The following is a 24,415-nucleotide window of genomic DNA, read 5'->3' on the forward strand; positions in this document are numbered from 1 at the left end:
TCTCCCTGTGCACCCTCCCATGCAAACTGATGTGCCATGCCCTAGCTGATGTGCCACGCCCCCTGTTTGACCACCCTCACAATAAAAAAGTGTTTTCTTGTGTTCAGATGGAATTTCCTGTTTTTTAATTTGTGCCCACTGCCTCTTGGTCTGTCACTGGCAACTGCTGAGGAGAATCTGGCTCCCTCTTCTTCATTCCCTCACATCAGGTATTTATACACACTGATAAGATCCCCTCGAGCCTTCTCTTCTCCAGGCTGAAAAGTCCCAGCTCTCTCAGCCTCTCCTTTTATGAAAGATCCTCCAGTCCCTTTAATCTGCTTTGTGGCCCTGTGCTAGACCCACTTCAGTAAGTCTATGTCCTCCTTGATGTGGTCTCACCAGTGCTGAGCAAAGGGGAAGGATATGTCCCCTGACCTGCTGGCAATGCTCTTCCAAATGCAGCCCAGGATATTGTTGGCCTTTTTTTGCCACGAGGGTGCATTGCTGACTCATGGTCTTCTTGTTGTCCAGCAAGTTCTTCTCCACAAAGCTTCTTCCCATACAGTTTGCTTCCAGTGTATACTGATACCTGGAGTTATTGCTCCCTAGGTGCCGGATTTTGCATTTCCCCTTGTTGAACTTCATGTGCTTCCTCTTGCCCCAGTTCTCTGCTACATTCTGCCCCATTGTCCAGGTCATTAATGAAGATGCTGGACAGTTCTGGCTCCAGTATTGAGCCCTGGGGTACACTACTAGTGACTTGTCTCCAACTGGACTTTGTGCCACTGATCACAACCCTCTGGGCCCAGCTGTTCAGCTGGTTTTCAATCTACCTCACTGTCCACTTATTTAACCTGTACTTTGTCAGCTTGCCTATGAAGTTGACGAGATTAAGTTATGGGAGATAGCGCCAAAGGCTTTGCTAAAGTTGAGGTCAACAACATCCACTGGTCACCTCTCATCCACCAAGCTAGTCACCTCATTGTAGATGGCAATACAGTTGGTCAAGCATGATTTCCCCTTCATAAATCTGTGCAGACTATCCCAATCACCTTCTTGTCCTTCATGTGTTCAGAAATAGTTTCCAGGAGGATTTCCTCTATCACATTCCCAGGGATTGAAGTGAGGCTGATTGGCCTGTAGTTCCCCAGATCTTCCTTCTTGAAGATAGAAGTGATATTTGTTCTCTTCCAGTCTTCAGAAACTTCTCCCAGTCACTACGACCATTCAAAGATAATAAAGAGTGGCCTTGCAATGACATCAGCCAGCTCCCTCTGCACTTGTGGATGCAACCCGTCAGGCCCCTTGCACTTAGAGGGCTCTGTCCTCCATTTGAAGCTGCCTGGGTGCAAGAGTCCGACAGCAAACTATACTACTTCAGTAGTGCCTGGGTCCTGTGCCTTGTGACCATTATCTTTAAGGATGTGTATGCTGGACAGAGAAAGTTTGCTGGCCTCTTCTTTGTGCCCTTCTGCATGAAATGCTGTGCAAACTGCTGCACATCTGTTGGCTGCTTCTGTTATCGCTGCACAAACTGCTGCATCGCCTGGCTGTTATATAGTCCTCTTCCTGGCATGGGCTAAAAGGGTGCTCAAGCCTCACTAATCAGGGGTCAGCTAGAACAAAGGCTGCAGGCACCCTTTGATTAAGGACAGCTGATGGGAGTTCATTTGAAGCTGCTAGAGTTACCCTTACCTTAGCCTTACCTGGCAGCAGCAGGCACCCTCAGTTTCCTCAGAGGTTTCCCAGAAGTGCCCAAATCTCAAGATATCAAGGAGATCTAAAAGAAGCAGAAACTGCTGCACAAACTGCTGTGTATGTTAGCTGTGTGCTGGGCCTGGCTCTTCTATAGGCCAACTGAATGAAAAATGACCATTTCTAGATTTCACAGTATAGCCATCTAACAATGTTGCTTTGATGCTTTGCATTAAGAGAATTTTTGGAATTCACTAAAATATTATATTAAAAAATTAAATCATTTTCAGAAAAAATAGTATTTATAAAAAATGCATCAAGTTCAGGGAAAATGCCTGCTACAAAAATATCCAACTGAAATTAAGCATTAATTTCCAAAACCTTTGGAATTATATTTTGGAAATATAAATTCCACTTCACTGCATTTAACATAGTAAAGGCAGAGTCTGGAACACTCCATGCAGTCTGTAATCATAAGTAGTAGAAATTTTTAAGAAGGTACAGCAACATGACAAAATAATTTGAGGACTTTAGAAAATTCTTTACATGGGGAGCTGAAAGACCTTAGTTGAATTTTCTCAAAAGTACATGGAATGGTGATTTGATTACAGAGAAAAAACTTTAAATATCTCTTTAATGTAAAGCAGACGTTAAAAAAACCAGTTGTCAGAGGCTTAAGCTACGTGCCCAAGCATAAAATAAAAAGCACATTTTGAAATGTGGGATTGACAAGAAACACTGGAACAAAGAAATCAAGGAGACTTGTGAAGTCTCTGTTGTTGATGTCTTTCAGGTAGAAACTACTTCTGTGAAAGATATACTTAACTAAAGTGCAGGAATATTGAGGAAAATAATAAAGTCCTGCATAACGCAGGAAGCCAGAAAGATGGCGCAGTTGTCCACTGTGGTTTAAATTCCACGCAATGCTAGGTTAGCACCCAATCTTTCTATTTTTTGTTGGTCAGTCATATTGGACCAGGGACTTTTCTGAGTAGCATCTAATTACCTTCTGAAGCTCATGATGTCATTCTGAGCACTGGTGTAATAGTATCAAGTTGCTGCAGCAGTAACATGCTGCTCTGAATGCCTGAAGCCAGCAAGAGGGACACTGAAAAATTATGTATGAAGGTAATACCCACAGAATGGTCTAGCGCCTCTCATGTAGGAATGAGGAAAAGAGAATGAGTAGCTGTCTCTACTGGCCCACTTCTCCTAGTGACGAGAATTAAAAACTAAGGCTCTCACTTAGCAAGGCCTCATGTCTAACATAAAACACTTCACTAAAGATAACAAAACTAAAAAATTATACTAGTCACCAGTGGTAGAGCAAGGAGAAACACTGGTCTTTTTGCAGGAACAGCAAAGGTTTGAGGACTCCTTGCACCTACAGGAAAGCACAATGCTGGCTAACACATGTTAGTGGAAGTGGGTACCATGACAAAAGGAGAAACATAAGGGCAGTACATGCTTATACAAAATTTAACTAAGTTCGCTCAAGAGACTGTCACAACAAAAAAGACCTTTAAATGAGTATTGTGTATGTCTTGGAGAATCAGAATCAGAAATAAGTTCACTGTATGGTCTCTGGATATGGCCAGATTATCATGTAGCCACTATTTCTTCTGCCATAACCATTACTTTCCTCTTCTAAATAACACCCTATATAAGGATGCACCATGTATGATGAATCGCTGAATATCCGTTTTTTGGTAGAGCTACAACAAATGCTAAGTAGTTTCTTTTGTGTAGATACAGAAGCATGGTAGTAAACAGAAAGCCAATTGCTTCACTTTAGCTCACAACTTTGTTCCTCCTTTTTTATTGCTCTGCAAAGGAAACAAGCTATGTAAGTCTGAAGATCATTCTTTGTACTATCTCATTGCTCGTGAAGATTGCTCTCTTCTGCATAAGCCAGCTATATGCAGAATGAGAAGACATAACAAAGGAGATGAGAGGAAAAGGTGTCACAATAAGTGGAGAAAGAATGGGAACTAATGAGTTTACTCATATAAACATAACCAATACACTTGCTAAATGCTAGACTATCAACGTGTTTATTCAGAAAAGAAATATTTTGCTACTACACCAGTACGAAAGAAGTAATATGCATATGAATCCAATTTTTATTTATCGTTGCACTAGTTCTTCTCCATGACTGCACTACTTCAAATTTTCAGTGAGTTTGAAATTTTCTCTTTAAGCAAAGCCAAAAAATAGAGCGTACATCCTGATACAGGATCCTTTAGTGCTGCACAGATCTAGTCAAAGAGCTTTCAGGGTTTCACCTCTCTCATTCTGAATGATCTCCCTACAGCACATTTCTGTAAATGTATGACATTAGTGTACGCTGTTTTCTGCAAACTCTTTCGTCCTTTGGGATATCTGGAAAGCATCGAGGGAGACCAACTCGGACAGAAGACATTTCACACACTTCTGTCATCAAGTTCCATGGCTGACTTATTTGCGTACCATCATTTAAACGTGTAAGAACCTAACCTGCTCTTTGACGTGGGAGCAAGATCATATCCCAGCATGATTGTATAGTAGTAATACATCGGATCACCAAGCCACAGAAAGTGACATATTTGTTGTTTTAATAATCACGTGTTGGCTCAAATGATACCATGTAACTCTATCTACAGTTCATCCACTGGACAAAAGCTGTTACCACTTTATTTAAAATAATGTATTGATCCCCGTTTGCTCTTGAAATAAATAACCTGCAGTCATCATCTAATTCAGTGATGTTGTAAATTTGTGCTTGTAAGCCAATTTCACATATATGTCAATAAGTATTTTAAGGTTGGCATAACTTTGAACTAAAAACCTACAATTCAGTTAAACTTTATGTTTATTATAATTATACAATGATATATAATTATACTTATTCTATTTCCATAATAATAATTATATGTATTTTTACTATGCAATTTTTGATGCAGATTATTCCTGTGAGGTGAAAGAAATAGTACTACTCAGACTTATTCCTCTTAATAGGGGTACACTTGTCCTAGTTACCTCTATAGTGAACGCAGGGAGACAGGTGCCCACTCTGGGACAGGGTCTCACCTTTGGTATTTCTTAGTAGTTCTAATATTAAACTCTGATCTTGGATGATATAATAAAATCCCACTTAAGACACTTTAAAAATGAAAATGCATGGCTCAGGCCAGTTCAAAGAGGGAAGAAATCCACTGGCGTGGCTTTTTTTCTTCCTTTTCTATCTCATTTTGTACTGTCGCTTACCTAAGTCACTAGCTCTAACATGAGCCTTCTACATGTTTCTTTGAGTTTTTGACAATATCACCATTAACATCGTTAATTTTCCTCAGTTCCTTATATCTTGCTTTAATGTGTGTTGAGAGGTCTAACTTACACACTTAATGATTCTCCTCTCAACGCTTTATTGATCTAAGCCTAATTTTCAAAGGAGTTGAACACTTAAAAATGCTGCTGAGGTAAGTGCGAATTAAAACTTTGAATATAACAAGTACAATGCGAATGGAAAGGTTAAAAAAATTCAGGTTCTCAAAGTGTGGCATCCAAATGGAATAGATACTTTCAAACGTTTTGGAGTGGTTTTTTTTTTCCCCTGACATGTTACAGTTCCAGTCTGCAAAATGGGCACAATATCACTTTTAGGTCTGAACAATATGTTGAAGAAAAATCATCAGTTAGTTACACACTCAATATTACGCTTTAATCTTCAAAAGACAGTCCATGACAAAACCAGTAACTTCATATAATGTGAAAGATGTGGAGGATCTGCTGGAAGTAGAACAGAGGAACATGACATCTATAATTAAATAAAAAGGAATATTTAATAGCCATTAGATGTGCACCGTCCTGTTTGTCATTAAACAGAGCAGAGATCTTGTTACAAACAGTATGTTATTGTGTAATTAAATGTATTGGAAATGCAAATGCACATGGGAGTTGAATTAAGACTGCAAACTATGTTATTAATGCTTGGGCGGGGGTGGCCAGCAGAAAGAGTATTGTGAGCATCTCACTGGTAGAAAGATAAAGACAGATGCTGAGGCTCTACAGTCTGCTGTTCCCATTGTTTGGCTCAAGGCAACTGTGTGCATGGCCGAGATTATAAAACAATCAGCGATCCTGTTTTTATAGAGATTGGAGTGAGACAGCAGTTCAACTTTATGTGTGAATAGGAAATGTCCATAATGAATGTATCAACGCCCTAATTCCCACTGCAAAATGGAAAAAAAAAAAGTATTTCCAAATTCATTTATCCACCATTATAACACAGTGTGTTAACTCTGAATCTTTGCCTCAAAAATTAAGAAGTTCAAAGAGTGATGTCTCTAAAACACAGCCATATTTATAACTGTTCCTAAAGGAGAACTAATAAATGGTGTGTTTCTGCAGATTCAATACTCCACAGAAAAACACTCTAAAATATGCTAAAACTGGATATCCATAGCTTTTCAGTATCCTGGATATTTAATTGCGTAACAGTAAGAGTCATAGTAATTATAAAATCCTTAATAGCATGTTAATATGCTATTAAATATGCTTTAATAGCGTATTCACCACATAACTTTTGATTCTCCCTTACTACGTTGACTTTTTCTGAACAGGTTCTCAATCCTTACTGTGAAACTTCAATAACCTCAGCTTTCAAATTTTCATGTTCAACTTAAGTAAAATTTAGTACTATTTTTATAACTTAAAAAACCAATATAAAACATAGTTTTGGGGCCTACACGCTATTACTCATTTTGTTCAAGAACTGGTCTTCTGTTATTATTATTACTATTACTGGAATTATTAAACTGGCCTTCAATAATTCACTGTAGTTGACTAAGATCAATGATGAGTAATACTAAATCCTTCCACTTCAGATAATTTAACTGAGATACTAAATATCAAGATGCCTAAACAAACCAAGAATTATTGAGAGACCCAACTTCAAAACCACAAACTGGGCACAATTTAAATCATAAAAATACTGAAATGTTTGAGTCTGAATATCTTCCCAAACTTTTGGAAGCTGACTAGATTATCAACTCTCAAAACTGAATTATTTCTTGCGATACCACAATCATAAATATTTGTTATCTGTTCTACTGAACTACCAAATTCAGTAAGTCAGGAAACCAAAAACATAACATAGAGAAACCAGCCAGTCAGTTACTTCATTATATTAAAATTCTGAATAACCAAAGGTTTATTTCATGTCTTGGGCGTAATCTGTCCCCCCACCCCCCACCCCTTACTGTATCTCTCTTCTTTGTATATATATGTTAGGCTCTGACATTTGCAACAAAACTGGGGTCACTAGTACTGGTTTCTGTTAGTATTTTAGATAATGACCCTAAATTCGTATTTTTATATATCTTAGATGTAGCAAGGTATGGCCTATCCCTGCAATAAAATGAAAAATTTTGAGCAATTTTAATATTCTTTCATTTAAAATTACAGCAGAAACATGTTGCACAAATGACAATATCTACATCTGTGCTGCCAGTGATTAAAACAGCTTAGATGGTTCAAATTGTTAAATCTCCTTCAACTGAAGAGAAACCTCAAATGCCAAAGCTCAGTTTGTTGTCAGCACGCTTCATACTCAGCTGCTACCTTTCCATTTTTTAGTAGTGCTTAGAAAGAAGTCACACATCAAGGTCAGTTAGCACACTCACCAGTTGTTCACCAAGTTTACTCACCCTTTGACCTTCTTTGCCAGGTGGACCTTGGGGACCCTCTAGCCCTGGCAAACCCTGAAAATACAAACGTTAGACAAATACAACATTCAGTGGCTTTTTCATCCTCTATTATTCTATAGAAGTAAGACTAAGCCAAAGAGCCAGATGTCAAGACAAAGCATTTATTTCTAATAATAAAAATAGTTTATTCATAATAACTTCTTTCAGGATAATGTTATATTCAGTTGTGAGAAAAAACACAAACTAATTATTAATCACATTCCTCCATATAAAGGCTGAATCATTTGGAAAAGAAGAGGTAAGTCAGCACTACTTAAGCATAGTTATATTTAACTACGGTGTTATATGAAAAGTGATTTATCTTGTTAAGTTAGGATACCATAAGAAAAAAAAGTTGTATTAAATGAATGACAACTTACTCTACAACTCAAATTCAAATATAGGCACTGAAGGGGGAGGGGAAGGGAAGGGAGGGGAGGGAAAGGGGACTACATATAGCAGAAGGCCTTATGCTCGCTGTATTGTAAGAACCACTCCTGTGCAGCTTCCTCTGTGTGCCTGACATGGCTTTTCAAAACCCTTCAGAGGCACTTTTTTCTTGCCCTCTCCCCTGACCAGGCACAGGAGCTTTGGGTGTTTTGAATATACCCTCGACTTGTGAGCCTTCCTTCTGAACTCAGTGCAAGGATCTGCCTTTGCAGTCACAGACGGAATCACAGACTGTTTCTGACGCTTTGGGGTTTTAATTTTATATCTGATTAATGTACGACATAATCATAAAGCCTTCAGGTAACAGCTCTGTACTTAGAACAGTGCCCCCCCCTTTACTTTATGAGTCACCTTGGAACACAATTTAAAAAAAAAAAATACTTCGAGGAAGCTATCCAATTTCCATTATAGCACCAAGAAATACGAAATCAGTTTCAATATAATCAGCAAAGAGCACTGAACAGTTCTACTTTGTATAATTAAAAAAAAAGTATTGAATGTAATATTGCATATTCTTACAAGGTATCACAAAATTAAAGAACTTATGTTTAGTTTCTTTAAGAGTTTGCCATATAAAAACATTAAATTCTTAACCATTTAAATTACTCAGGTATTGCTTCAGCTTGAGTTACATCTTGCGTCAAATTCTCAACTCCTTATTTAGAATCAATTACAGATACTTATTGCCCCAACAAGGGTAAACTGAGGCCTCCTGAGAATCATGTTTTTAAAAAGTGTCCAGATTTCCAGAAATGAATTAAAAAAAGTTCCTTTATGATCTCTAATTCCCAAGATAAACTTTAGAAAGTGGGCATGCCAAAGCTGCTAGCTCATATATCTTCAAGTGATATTTTAAGTTGATTGAATGAAGTCTGACTTCAATTCTAAATAAAAGCAGTCAGTTCAAGAGTTTTTCTATTCCCATCATTTCTCTACTTTCAAACACTGAAGCTAGAAGAGTACCTCAGACAGTATTTCACTATAGGATATTTCTCCTTTCACTTCAGTTTATAATGTAAACAAGGTAAGGTTTAGGATCTTTTACAAAACTGATGCGCACCATTTCCATCTTTCCCCCAAAGTTTATGGAACTAGAATATGCATGACAATGTTGTATCCAACAAATAAATCACGGTAAGTTAATTATAGTGCAGTTATGTAGCTTATACATGCACAAACCCATAAAGCAGTATGTGAATGTGACCTCTGTAAACCTTCTCTACTTTTTCCTCAAGGTAGTTTGGAACTTGCAGAGAATTCTCTCTGTCCAACTGTTAGCAATATTCTACCGTTGTAGAGAAATTCTGGGAATTCAGGAAGAGGTGGAGTTCTGTTTTGTTAATATTTCATTTCTAGTGACAACTTTATGCAGGGGAATGAGATGAAAACCTGTAACGTCTGTTTTATGGAGGAGGAAATACTTAGCTTCACATATCTGTACAATAAGGGTCCAAGGGGACAAGAATTACACAAGAATGTAACAGCACAATAATGATAATTAATAGCCAACATTTTTGTCCAAGACCTACTTCTATTCTTTTTCTTCTCTCTACAATATTATTGTCAAGAAAAAGGAACCAGATAAGGAGGTTTATCTTCAAGGAAAGGGAGGAGAGCAGCTTACAATTGGTAACTAGGCAGGGAGGACTACCCTGTACAAGGAGCCACATCCTGACATTGAAACTGAGGTAAAAGTTCACACTAATTTCAGTGGGATCTTCGGTTTAAAAAGGACAACATGGGCCATGTTAACTAACATGGCTGTAAAACTGTAATAATTTGGCAACGGTAATGACTTAGCAATGCTATCCCAGTTCAGCATTCACTGAATGAGATCCTGGAAAAACAACTGAAGAAGAAACCTGCAAGAGGAATGAAAAAGACTTCTCTACAGTGAAATCTGTCTAAAGGGATGAATAAAACATCCCCTGTTAAACTCCTATAAAACTTGGCAATGAATGTAACAGTTTAGCACAGAAAAGTTTGTATTTGTAGGAAGGCAGACCAAAGTAACTACTTAGGTCTTATCCCTATTTAACTTCTGGAGATCTTCCTTTGGAGAGCAAAGATAAGATTCTCGACTCCCTCAAATCACAGACGGCACAGTGGGTAGACAAGCCCCACCAAAGGAGCCCACCGCCGCAGACAGAAAGGGACAGAATATAGACTGAATATATACACGTGGCCTCACGGGATATGCTGTCGATTGTGTTGAAAACGTTTATGTCAGAAGGCAATCTATTTTACATGTACCATCTCCCCAGGTAAACAACGTACAAAGCAATTAAAATGATTCACTATGTTTCACCCCGATAGTCTTGCACTGGCAAGAGGATGGGTATGGCAATGAGCAAAAGGAGGTGTAGGAATAGCACAAGGCAAAGTGAGATATAAGAACAGCCTACTCCTGTGGCATCAGACTGGCAGGAAAATATTATGCATCCTTACAGGTGGCCTAATACGCATGGGATTTTCCTGAGTCTGCCAGGCCACCTTTGAGGTTGGAAGGTGGTATCCTTCTACCTACTTCATGGAGAAGTGAACTAAAATAACATATGCAGTCTTTAGTGCTTGTACCTGTCATGGACCAGGCAAGCCCCTTTGAGTTATGTGCCTGAAGGAGCTTCAGGAACATGAAGTGGAAATGTCTCAAACATTACCGTATAGCCTGGGGAAAAAAAAGTAAGCAAGCTGGAGATGGGCTCAGGTGCATCTGAAACTTAGAAAATCTATTACAATGAGTGAGGATGGCTATGAAAAGAGATGAAACATGATTGATGCACAGGCAGGCACAAGAGGGTTGTACTAAATCTTGAAAATGAAGTTAAGAGCGGAAATTTGTGAATTCCTTTATAAGAGGTAAACCGTAATGGGAAGTGTTGGCAAGGGAAAAGATGCTGGTTGTGGAGCTAGATAAAGAAAAAGCAAGCATGCTATGAAGCACATGCTGACAGATATTTAAACAAAATATCGTCAAAACTTAGACTAAGTGTTAGTCGAGGGCATATAGGAAAAATGACAGGTTTAAAAAATACTACAGTAGAATAGGTGAGCTTTTAAAAGAACTTGCATGTCACTGAAGATATCTGTAGGAATTCACATTTTAATACTTAACAGTTAATATTTTTTGCTAGTATCAGGAGATAAAAGCTACTAAGAATTATTAAACTTGAGATGGTAGAAGAAAAATGTGTTTGGAAGTGATAGAAAAATCAGCTAATGGTTCAGCCAGTTAAGCTGTTTTAAGTTTCATAAACTATCAATTTAAAGTGTATTAGCTGGCATGTAGCTATCAGAAGCTGCTTATTACAGAAGGGCTAAAATCCTGTCATGTGACCCTGCAGGTACAAAAATATTTTTAAATGCCTGATACATCACGACAAGCATCCGCAGAGACATGGTGGAGACTTGGTTCATAAATTTAATAGCTCAGAGTGACTGCCTAAGAACACACTCCGAACAAAAGCAAAGCTTTTACGTGACCTCTTGGTGAATTAAAACGAAAAAAAATCCCAGCTGAAGTGGAAGAGTGAAGTTACTTAAAGTTGTTATTCATATTAGTTCTTCCGGAAGCTTATGGACGATGCCAAAAGAGTAAAATATTAGACAAGTAAGTACATTTTTGGTATTCTGAAAGTTGCTTCAAAACATAGCTGATAGTTTTTGAAGCAGAAGGCTAGACAGCTGCTTTATGTACTCGTAGGTAGTCTTATTGAAATAGGTTCTGAGCACAGCAGCCTTTCCTTCTCAACACAAATTAGAAATATAATACAAATGCTAACAATAACAAGGCAGGTCTAATTAAGGCACAGAAATTATTTCATTATAGACCTTTATAGACTGGTTTCTGTGTTCTATACACAAACTACTCTCATCCATTTTTTTCCTCACTATGAATTCCAGCAAACACATGACCTCAATTTTTATGGAATAAATGCTACTAGACAGGAAGAAAGTGTATTTAGTTTAGTGAAACGAGTCAAGCAAAGACAGAGACAAAGCCTAAATTAGGTATGCAGAAACACCTCACGGTAATGTAAGAATAGGTCATTTTTTAACCATTTGAATATGCGAGCTTTTATAATGATAGAACTTGCTACTTTAAAAAGACCCAGCTATGATAGACATGATTTGGCTAAGCAATTTGGAAACAATATGTTTATAAACAGAAAGGTATAGCTCTACTGAAACAAAATGAACACTTAAACCTTTTTACAAGTGAATTGGTGGGCAATTCCCACTGCAGGGGCTTGACCTAGTACTTCAACGCACAGTTTTCACTCGGGTAAAGAAAAGCCGTCACACTGATGAATTTCATATACAATGACCCCTCTGTAAAACCCGCAAGTAGAGCAGCATAGAATCACACGTATCAATAGCCAGGTAAAAAGTGACCACGGATTTCCAAATTCCTGACATAACACAACATGTGATCATGGTAAAGAGCTGCAGCCTGACTGACTTGAAGAGCATTCCCCAGCCACCCAAATACTGCTCGTGGGATGGATGGTTCTGCTGTGGCTGCACTCATGCAAGAATGTTCCAGCATCCCAGACAGGATGCATCAAGATGCAGTTCAGTTAGGTCTTCAATTCATGTACTTATCTGGAGGTGTTACCAGACAACAAGTTCTACTGTGCAGGTCATGATTGTCACTGTGATCCTTCTATCCTATTTTGAGGATATTTTCCTCTTTGGTCTGTTTGTACCATACTGAGGGGAAATGAGTGGCTTCCTCTCATGTAAGAACAGGCTATTACCCTCAGCAAGCAAAGGAGCTGAAATATAAATACCTTCCCTGCAGTCAAGATGGCTACAGTGTTGGTTTCCCAGATATCTTCAAGTCAGTTTACTTGCTGAAGTTGTCATGCTGCTCTACCTCGAAGCCCAAGCAGGAGGGTGAGGAACAGAGAGATCTTAAAATATGACTATGATGGTTTCCTCTTCTTGTCCAGAAGACTGCCCATCACCACCCACATGGAAACCCACAGAGCCTGCAGACACACCTCACTATTACAAAATTTTGCTAGAATGGGAAAAATGGTACAGGAAAATCACAGATGGATGACTAATTCCTTGTTGTATTACCATTTAGTGAGGGAAATTAGACTACCACTTATCTCAAATACCTCTATCTTCAGCATTTCCAAACATGATCTGGTCTCATTCACACCCTTATGGATGTAAGTCGAGGTGGGAAGTTGAAAGATTTGTACCCCACGTTTGGCCTCTTATTGCTACTGCAGTAATTATACTGTTTTGCTTGGGAGTGCAAAGTGGAATAGGCCACGATTTTGCTTTCAAAACTGCTGCCAACCCATTTACTTCTGTGGGAAAGGAGACAAAATTTAGCAGAAGTATTTCAGTCTGCCAGAAAACATGATCAGCTATATTTTCATGATAATTTATTACTGAAGCAAACAGAAAATATGTTCCTCACTGATCTCATTATGCTTTGGGTTTGGTCATTTCTGTAGCTCTCTCTGGTAACTTGAAATCTACTTTGCTTCAGAGACAAACATTTCAAAGGGAAATTGGAAGAGTAATTTCACAGAAGTTCACACTTTATGAACCTAGTACTTTTCATAGACATGGGTTTATTTTCTAAGCAAAAAAAGTATCATACAAAATCCTGAGTAGTAATTTGAAATTATTCTTTACATTGGTGTCTACTGCATATTGGACTATTCTCAAATCATTCTTCTAATGAAGGACATATAAACCACATTCATGCCAATTTAGCAGACTGTGAATTTTTGAAAAACAAATTTTCTGTGAGGCTAAGACATCAATCTTCACTTGTGCCTTCAGTATCAGTATTACTGTGTAAAGAAGATAAAAAACAGAGTGAAACTGCTAAAACATCTTCTATTTCACTAAAAGGGTAATCTTAATAGGATCTGCTTCCATACTTAAAAAGCATTTTTTAAAGAAGAGAGTATCTGCAAGTTATACTGTGAGAGTTAAAGATCACTATATCTCACGCAAAACAACTGAACAGTTCAGTATTTTCATGAAATTTACGCACCTCCATTAAAAAAGCTCAAGTAGATAAAATCAGATTTTTCTTAGAGAGATGTATACGAAAGGAAGAGATTTAGAATGAAAATATAACTGTCTATACTTTCTTTAGTTAACTAGAATTGCTCTCCTTTATGTCATTACATGAAAAGAAAGAGAGGATAATATTAGTTCAGATGCTTACTAATGGGGAGGGTGTTTGTCCCCTTCTTAAGTAATACAAGTTATTCAGATGACTTATTTTTTCACTGTGAGACAAGAAAGGAATCGTGGTGCCGAAGTCAAGATAAGCAAAAACTGGCACATGATTTTTCAGGAAGAATCATCTGAAATACTGCTGCCCACTACAACAGCAAGAATGCCGGGATACCAAACGCCTCCTCTTCAGAGTTCCATATAAATGCCAAATAATCACACTATGACTGAAGTACTGTATCAAATGAATTTGTGAAAGTCCTAGCAACATTGCTGAAAGTGAATTTTAGCTTTAAAAGAATAACTGCCAAAGCTCCGAGGGAAAAGCTGTGTAATCTGTTGCTGATGCTTGTTTAGGGAAGGGAGAGCCAAAAGTGACGGCGGAGCTTGCCCGGGCCTGAATCTGCAGCTTCCTCCCGCAGCCGCCTCCACACCGCACTTGTGCGCCAGCTTCCTTCAGCTCAATTTAACCAGACCTAGGAGCCGACATTCCAACTATCTGTTTAGTAAGCAAGTCTTGGGGACTTCTGTCTGTGACCGACTTAAGCCTTGGCTTCTGCATAAACACTTGGTGCCATCTGGATGACTATTTTATAACTCCTGAAAGGGATAGGTTCACAGGAACGTACGGACGGACGCTCGTTTTCCTCAGGAACTAAAAGCAGCGTATCGAGTGTCAAGAGGAATAGTTACCATATATTTTACAAGAGATGGCTGCGCTACCTTCCCTCACCTGTCACTCTTCTGACACGGCACGCACAGGCTTAAGCTGGGGATACCAGAGCGGGCAAGCTGCAGAGCCAGCTGTGCTCCTGCAGAAAACAGTCCCTAGCTTCTGCCACTAAATTCCACATGTTGACAAAACCACACAACAGAGCAGTATAATCCCTCCTGTTTATTCTCTGAAGGGTCCTCGGCTACAGTACAATTTATCAAGGAACTTCAGCTTTTAAAGACTAAACATATCCCTGCATGAAGTGGGCATAATTAGGGAGAAAAGTTCAAAATATATTCCCAGCATGCATTATAAGGCACTTGAAAAGTACTAAAGAAAAGAGACATCTAGTACTTACAGAACAATTCAGAAAGAACATACCAGAGAAATTAAAGACAGCATAAAGAAAGGATGAGAATCAATCTTGACTTTGGACTACTCCCATAAAACTACCACTATAACTGAGGAGACAAAATAAATACATATATCCTGACTTGTGCAGTGTCAACTGACTCCGTGGAAATAGAAAAAAATTACATCCTTACTAAAAGTGCTTAAATATGCACATATATGTCAAAATTAACGATCCGAGCCACTAAAATGTATTTGTATGAATAATGCATGAATCAAATATACTTAGAACTATTGAAATTACTAATTTCATTAGGATTCTAAATAAAGCCCATAAATTTTTTCATGTATTTCTTTTTACAGCTTAGCATATTTTGGGCTACAACGCTGTTTCTTTTTTTCCCCTCTAATTCATCATGCAAGAATGATGAAATTGTATTAACAAGACTTCTGTACCTCCCTTGAAGAAATGTACAGAAACACATGGGCTGCAATTCTAATCCCATCTCTATGCACTGCAGAAACATGTAGTCAGGCATACACAATTTCTTTCTGAATTCTCTGCTATTGCTGCAAGTGAGAAGTTTTGTTAAGTGTGCATCGTTTAGGATTTTGGGAGAGATTTTCTGTTAACCGACATCAAACAGGGGTATTCAGAGCTCTACCTTTTTTTTCAGATCAATGACTTTCTGAGCTATGAGATTTCCATTTCAAACTCATAAAATAATTTTTGCATCTTAAAAAGCAACGGTATTATTTCCCGTTTCACAGTTTTGGCATATGCTCATCCACCTGGTAGGTTGTTACAGCTGCTGGGTATTTATGAATTCTGCCATACATACTGCTTCCAAGTACCCCTCATTCCTTACAGAGACTATAATAGCTATATCTGTCAGTTGAACGCTTTTAAAAATACAGCTTTTTCCTCCAAGTACCAATAACTTCATTCTCTCCTGCACTTTTTCATGTTGGAGGGCAGAGCGCGCTTACCGTGCTTCTGAGCAGCACAGGATTTCCTACACGTCAGGGATGCCTGAACACTTTTAGACACAGGGTCACTGACACCTTTTAGACTTTCACAGGTACCCATAGCACAGACAAATGAAAAAACAAGAGTTTTTACTACTTACTGTTATATGCTTCTGTAGATTACCTACAGACAACTCTCCGCGGACCGAAGGACCACCAACCAGCTGTCTGGGAATGACTGCAGTGAAGCAGTCTCAGCCCTTTGCCACCTTCACGCTCCCTGTGCTGAGGACAGGACCATGATGCAGGTCTGTGTGTGGGGAGAATGCTCTGGCCCTGCACAGCGCTGCTGGTGCTCTAGTTTATACCAAGATCAGCATATATGGTAGACCTTCTCCAGCTTATTCCACTGGTGTATGATTTCTATGGAAATACATTGGAATAGAAGAGCTGCACAGGGCAGCAGAGCCCTGTAATGCCATCATTTACCACCTGTCTCAATATGCAATTGCACTGGGGCAGAAGGTCGATGACCCAGGCCCAGTCGTCCAGTTTGAGCAAAAACAAGTCCCTTTCAATATTCCCTCCCTCCCTGCGCAAATGCATTTTGGACTTAGCCCTAACAGTGTGTCATTATTTTCACTCCTCTTCCCTCCCTGCCTCCAGCATAATAATTAATTTTGCACTTTGATAAAAAGAAATAAATTGTTTTCACATTACGAAAAACTGATTATAAGTAGAGGATAAATCTATGACATTATGCATGAGTCCCAAATGAATGGAACATTTTAAAACTTCGCTTTAACAGGGTTCATAACTGAAACACTGATGTCATATTTTGGCTGTAACAGCATGAATGGCCCTGACATAGTAAGTTCTCATTCAGTGACACATGAACCTTGATATTATCTGACCTACTACTTATTCACAGCAAGATGCGACATCTTCCTTTCATGATTATATATCGCAAGAGTCACGGCCACACAGAAGTCTCACAAATAAAACAACTCTGAAGACTGGATTTTCCCCGAGCCACCACTATTCATGTCATTCATCTTCTTTTAGCTCTTGCCAACAGAAACGCATGACTATTTACAGTGGTGGAGAGAGAAAGCCTTCCTGCTGGGCCATATATTCCCGCAGCGCTGTAATCTGTCTTCAAACTGCTAAACCAATTCACACTCACTCTTGTCTCTTCTCTCAGTTAGCAGCTACACAAAAAAAGTTCCAGTACATCAGTTAGTAACATCCCTCTAAAAAACTCGTGTCTGCTTTCCTGAAATTTAAATGTTTCCTTTTAAAAAGTGTGAAGACAACCATCAGTGGATGTACCAATGCAGAGACATCTTGCTATGCCTGAATCAACTGAACTGAAACATTTGCACAGCATTTTATAATCAAAGAAATGTAACTCTTTGACAGTCCATTTTATGAAAGTGAATCATTTAAGGTACAGAAGAAGTAAGTTCAGTCAATTTGAAACCAGCTTCTGATTTTTGATATCATACTACTAACCTCTGAGTATGACTCTTAGGAAAGCTAAGTGTCCACAACTGCAACTGAAGACAATGAACGCATTCAAAACAGGCCTAACATATCCAGGTGCTGCTATCAGAATGGATGTAGTCATTTTTCCATCATTTACACAAGAAATGCTCAAAAGGACCATTCTATGGTCCTATAGTGCACAGAAAATAGGCATCCTCAATTCTTTTTCCTGTGTCTTATCTTCAGAAGTATCCTGTTTCTATTTCAATGATCCCTTCAAGGCCTGTAAGAATCTATCTGAAGCAAGATCTACTCCAATCCATCTACTGCAGTAACAATCCTAGAATCAAGGTTGTTTACTAAAAATATTTCACTGTTAACTCTTTCAACACACATTTTGACTGTATATTCAAGAGCTGAAGGACATAATTGCCCCTGTTTACCTCTAGCAAGACATGAACTGTAGCAAACAGATACTGATCTTGGGACACAGTACTAATTTATCTCCAGGAAATCAAGATACCGGATATTTAGACTTCCTAATCCAAAAACAAGTACCATAAAACATGGCAACTTAATTTTGAAACCTTAGAGTAGAATTTATTTTTACAGTATGGGTCTCTGGTTACATCCTTCAATGTTTGTCAGATCTAATGGTGATCCTTGCTGCTACGGTCTTGGAAATGAAGACAGTGAAAAGACAATGTATAATCATTTACACTATGAAAGATAGTTCTTATGAAGTTTATTTAGGATTACATGGGTAATATGAATAGTGTAGAAGTAGTTCATAACACTGAGTCTGGGGGAAGAGCTATTCATGCTGTGGAACTACAGCCTGGGAATTCAGCAGCTTTTGTCTTTGTTTTCATTTTTGCCACGCTCTTTTGCACCGCTCTCAATTGTTTTCACCCAAATGGACTGTCCTTAATGGGAGGCCTTCTCATTTCAGTTTGTGAGCAAAATCACTTGGATTCAGAGAGAATTTATTACTTTTACAAAGCAAAACTTGTCCTGGAGAGTTTTGGGGACATTTCTCTTTAGGCTTCATACATGCTTAGGGCGCAGATCATTGCAAGGAAATTAAAAACATCTTCCACCATCTCTCTATGGCACTATCTAGCCAGAATACAACTAATACGCAGGTCAATTCTCTTCTCTGGTGCACAAGCATGTACCAGATCCTCACAAAGAAACTGTTAGATCCATACTGAAGAAGTCTTCCCTTGATACTTGAAAGACAACTAATCATCATGTCTGACCTCACATATTCTATTTTGCAGGTAAATTACAGGAAAGGCAATAAATGAATTAGTGACCAAATCTGCAACTTCCTGAGTCTGATACACAGACTTTTTCTATAAAGAAAGAAAGGAAGATACTTGTCTGCTTTTTTTCCTCTGAGCATTGTAGAAACCGTAAAAACCCCTAAATTATTGAAATACTGTTCTTCATAAGAATCTAGTACATGATTTTCCATCATTATAATATTACATTTCTTTTTCCTTTCCACTCTGTGTTTGTTATGTATATCTGGTCATTATGTAAGATAAAAAGATTGTATAGATGTCAAGACGATGAGACGTAACTCTGTAAGTGTTTGAAATCACAAACTCTAAACAATTTTCTATTCTGTGTGAAAAGAATTTTGCGACCTCTTTTTCTGGATAGAGAATGCTTCATACTGAAGCATATGTTATTCTCAAATATTATTAGACATGTCCAATCACCGAAATGTAAATGGGCTATAATTAAGCCAATACTGAAATGATTTCAATTATTTGTATATCAGTAGCAGCATTATCGTGTAATGCAAGGAACCAGAAGCATGTGACATGTTTCATAAAAGACAATGGTCTATGCCTTTGTGGTACCAAGAAACGGAGTGAGCGCAGGCATGTGAGTGTGTGTGTGATCAACAGTGAATATCAAGCTGGACTGGCTGGCAAGTAGGTGAAATGACCTGGAAGCCAGGGGAATATATGCATATATGTGTGTGCGTACACACATTTTTGCACGGGTGTCTGTGAGCGAGCAGGTCTGCACGAGCAACAGAGTGGGGCTGTGAGCCTCGGGGGGTTAAATGTCCAGGTGCCAGTAACTGGAGAGACCAGGAGCAGGGCCATCTACCGCTCAGGCTGTGTGTCAGCTCAGCTACTAGAGGGATGCACATTGTATATATGTATATATTTCCCAGTACCAGACCATCATCATGATCAGCCAGAGAGGGTAACAGGATTGAGGCTGTTGGTGCTGTTTGTGTTTGTGGGAGTGCTGAGTGTGTCCATCTGTGTTGACCTGTGTGGCCAGACCTGTCTATACGTGTTGTATGTGTGTTTTTGTGCCTATTGGGAATGCACGCTCAGCCCCGCTACCAGTTGGACCTGAGGGCAAGAAGCTGTGGCAGCCTCACATCTATCTGGCTGCTGGATGCGTCCCCACATCCTTAACTTTCTGAAAATAGGGTCCTGTGTGTTAAATTTGAACATATGCATGCTATATATATAATACTGTGTCGAACATATGGCATTACACTCACAACTAAGTACTTAATAAAATAACCTGACAATAGAATATTTACAATATCTTAAAAAGCATTAATTAGTTTTTCAAGCTTTTACTGAAAAATGTTTTTCACTAAAAATAACAAGGGAATTCTTTCACTTTAACCAGCCTATACTATCCACACACAGAATAAAAAAACAATATTCTTGTTAGCATTTGGTGGGAAACAAGATGTTTTAAATATGCTTATTTTCTTTATATTTATAAATTTCCCTTTTCCCTGCTTCAAAATTAATATAGAAAATGCAGAGGCATTCTAAAGAGAGGGACTTGGTTCTTAAATTTAATAATGAAAGTATTTACATTGCAAATAAGCTAAAACCTGCAACATTTCTTAGTGATTTTCTTTCGTCTGTTTTTGTTTTACGCATACTTACACTCAAGGCAGCTGGTCCTGGAGGTCCTGCATCTCCCTAGTTAAAACAGGAGAGTAAGTAAATCAGCAATCTCTTTAGTTATACATATTTAACCTCTAGGCATTTTAGAGGATATGCATCACTGCAGAAGTAAATTCAGTATAATCATCAAACACGCTCTGATTATGATAATATATGAGTAAAGCAATATTCTTTTTCAGTAATGGCACAGATGTACACAGTTTACCACAGGTTAAATGCAAAAAAAATGGCAGGCCTCTGCATAAATGAATCACAACTTAAAAAAAGCAATCCTTCAAAACACATTTGCATATGTTAAATTACAAGCTGCAGCGGACATGCACAAGGTGGCCACTGAAGTCAGTATGACAGCTCACATATGTAAAGACATCTGACTGTGTAAAACGTTCACAGAATTAGGTCACTGAGGTACGAATCACACTGTGAGACCTTCAGGTTCAGTCCATGGGAGCAAATCAGAGCACCCAGAGAGCAATTCAGAACATCCAATTTAGGCTCCTGCTCTGAATTCCTTTCAAAATTTGCTGTGATAAAGAGTACCTGTCTTCCATACTTACAGTTAGTCTGTATTTGTATTCTTCAACGCTTAAGCTACATAAATGGCAGCAGTGGGTGTTTGTCACACGTAGTTAAGGCAATGTGTTCAATACTGAAGAAATATCATGCACACTCACATATACATACAACTTTACAGATAAAGTACCTTTTCTCCTTTAGGTCCAGCCATACCAGGACTACCAGGGTCACCTTTTAGTCCCTGGGCAAAGAAGAAAAATGCATATTTCTTGTCATCTGTTGAAAGCGTTGGACAAAATCCTGTAGTGCTGTGAATTAGTATATACTAACCAACTAAGCCTTAAAATGTTATCACATTATTAGTACTACTATCTCATAATTCTTTATTTTCATTATTTTGTGAACAGAGAAACATCTATCGAAGACCGCATGTGTCTTCAACACATAATTAAACATACAAAGCCAAACTATCTCCTTGATTGTGCCCCATTAAGGCAAGTAGCGTGTAGAAATGCAAAGTTCCTTTGCAGTCCCAGTAGGTCTGTCTTGCATGGCCGACAAAGATAAAACAGAATGCTAGAGAATGTACTAGTACATTCACTTAACCTCTGCTAAAATTGGGAAAGAGGCAGAGGAGGACAGAGAGCTGTGGACTCTATGTGTCAAGTAGCAAAGCTGAGCTGGTGAGCTACAGCAGGGTACATACAGCTCAGAGCTGCTGCACATCCTCCAGCACTCTGATCTTCACCAGTGCTTGAAAAGGCAATTAGAGAAATAATCGAGTCCTTCATACCTCCCTTCTTAGTTCTGCCTTCAGCTGGAGAAGCAGATAATACTGCCTAGTCTTACACATTACATACGCAGTAATTTCACAATCGCAGAATCATAGAATGGTTTGGGTTGGAAGGGACCTCTAAAGGTCATCTAGTCCAACGCCCCAGCAGTGAGCAGGGTCATCATCAACTAGATCAGGTTGAGCCCCACCCAACCTGACCTTGAACGTTTCCAGGGATGGGGCATCCACCACCTCTCTGGGCAACCTCTTCCAGTGTTTCACCACCCTCATCGTAAAAAATTTCCTCCTTACACCTAGTCTGAATCTACAATATCTACAATACAGCTCTTCCACTAACATGTCTCACCACAAGCACCCCCAAAAAAATCTTTAGCACCCAGCACATAACCTTTGTTGTCTTCTCCTTGCTGCAAAACACATGGAAAAGCGAGAGGTTTTGAAATATGCCTAGCAAATTCAAGGCATTCTGCAGTAAGGAATGAACTTAATTCTGATGTTGGATCAACCTACCAGGAACTCCTTTTTGTTTAAGCAAAGAGGTATGTCTTGTGCCTTCCCTCTTATCACTGCTTTAGAGGCATGCAACAGGAGAGCATGTACATTCTAAGTCAGAGACAGCTCTACAGGTTCAAAGATTTTACTTGGAAACCAAATGGCAATAATGTAGGCAATACAGGACTGAATCATAATGAGATACTCCACAAGCAGGCCACCATCATTACTATTGTGGAGGTTAAATAGGTCGAGGACAGAAAAGATTCATCTGCATCTGAATTAGGGTTTACTAACTTAAGTTCTTCCCAGCCCCCTTTTTGCCCTTGCAAACTCTCTTCCTCAGTTTGCAATAATTGGAAAGATAGAGACAACTGGCATGAAAATGATAAGTAACATCTGTGCCTCGGTGGGCACAGAAACATTAAATCAGCGCGTGTTCTAAATACTGCATATTTGTGCAACTTCACTTCCTGCTAAAATTACATTAATTCACCATCTGGAAGGAACATCATTTAGAACTATATGAGCATTTAAGTACCCACTTTGGATTAAATTTGTGGTTGTTGTAAATACCCCTGATTCAGCTTTGATTTGTCCTTTATTAAGCTTGCCAAATATGTAATAGTTAAATCAGAAGTAGTTTTGCTGTTTGAACTTAAAAAATGTAATAGGCAGATGGATTCAAAAACCAAGCCAAAAAATTGCTTTCGTTTTACAATCTGCATATTTATGACATAGTTTTAATATTGTCTCCATTTACTACATTTTACTTTTCACCTCCTTCTGAAAGACTGCATAAAACACAACCACTCCATATTCTAAAAAGCCATTGTAGGGATTTTTCAGGTATGCAAACTGTATCGATTTGGTTCAAACTCAATATTAGCAAATCAGCAGTGGAACAATAGGTTTGAGTTTAAGAATTAGCTCTTAGGCTGTATATTTACAGAACAGATAAGGGTAAAAAAAAAATCTGCGACTCACAGACGGCAATATATATCTGTGTGTCTCTGCTGAACAGAAAAGACAACTGCAGATGAAAGATACTGAACCTAAGCCATGTACTGTCAAGCTATGAACCTCATTTTTTCCTAATTGGTGTGTTTAAAGCTTTTAGTAGTGTTCCTGCAGTGCACCTTGGTGAGGTATGCAGTTTGACAGCTACTGCAGAGATGATGACCACAGAGGTCAACCTCACATAAAAAGGGCAAGGGGAAACTACATATTTGAGAACAAGCCTTACAGTGTTTGAAGCAGGATTTCTGAGTAGCCAGAAAGATTTTTATATAAAGTATTTATTTTAAAATACTTGAATTAGCTTTCCTTTGCAGTTTAAAAACCCAAGAAAGAAAAGTAGTATCAGAAAAAAAAAAATGCTTAAAAGGTTATCCCATTAGAAGTATTTCTTGTTCTTCTACACATTATATATCTTTTAAAAATATTATTATCTTAATAAGTTCCAGACAGTGAATGCTTGCAAAAACACATCTGGTACTGCACCATGCCTATTCTTCCCTACAGCCACCCTTTTAAAGCTGCTGAGAGGTTTAGCTGCTGCTGACTGTCTCTGAAATGACATACAAAGTAAGAATTCCTGTGCTAAGTCCAATCTGTAGCCCCTTCTAGTGCAGTACAGTACAGTATCCTGTCTCTGGCAGAGACCAGAACAGGATGCTTCAGTAAAATGGACGTGGTTATCTAAACAGATATAATTTGGATGATTTTAGATTAAGCTTTAAATTAGAAAAGCAGTATTTTCTGCAGTATTTTAGGAGAACGAGGTCAGTTTTGAAAACAACAAACTAATTTCTATCGATCTAAGGAGTCTGTTACCAGATTTGCCAGAAATTCAAGAACTGAGTAAAAATTCCAGCAGCTCTCAAAACAGAGGGTGAAGAATTATTGAATTCTATCCTGATCTAATTCTAGCTTTTTGGGAGCAATATAATAATACACATTTGTAAGTTCATGAACAGTCTTCAGCTGGTACTTTTTCTCCTCTGTAAGGACTACAGCTTGGTCTTTTTACAGGTCAGACTAAACTTACATTATG

General features: G+C 38.5%; 1 protein-coding gene across 1 annotated transcript in view; it reads right to left on the minus strand.

Annotated features, from left to right (window-relative positions):
• Positions 1 to 24,415, minus strand: part of COL19A1 (collagen type XIX alpha 1 chain) — a 204,223-nt gene that overhangs the window by 78,163 nt on the left and 101,645 nt on the right. Inside the window, exons 13-15 of the mRNA XM_019471129.1 lie at positions 21,259 to 21,312; positions 20,535 to 20,570; positions 7,365 to 7,418 (exon numbers count right to left, since the gene is read on the minus strand). Coding sequence (XP_019326674.1) covers positions 7,365 to 7,418; positions 20,535 to 20,570; positions 21,259 to 21,312 — 144 coding nt within the window. The remainder of the gene's footprint in view (positions 1 to 7,364; positions 7,419 to 20,534; positions 20,571 to 21,258; positions 21,313 to 24,415) is intronic.

This window comes from Aptenodytes forsteri, unplaced genomic scaffold (assembly GCF_000699145.1).
Source record: "Aptenodytes forsteri isolate BGI_AS27 unplaced genomic scaffold, ASM69914v1 Scaffold256, whole genome shotgun sequence".
Classification (NCBI taxonomy): Eukaryota; Metazoa; Chordata; class Aves; order Sphenisciformes; family Spheniscidae; genus Aptenodytes; species Aptenodytes forsteri.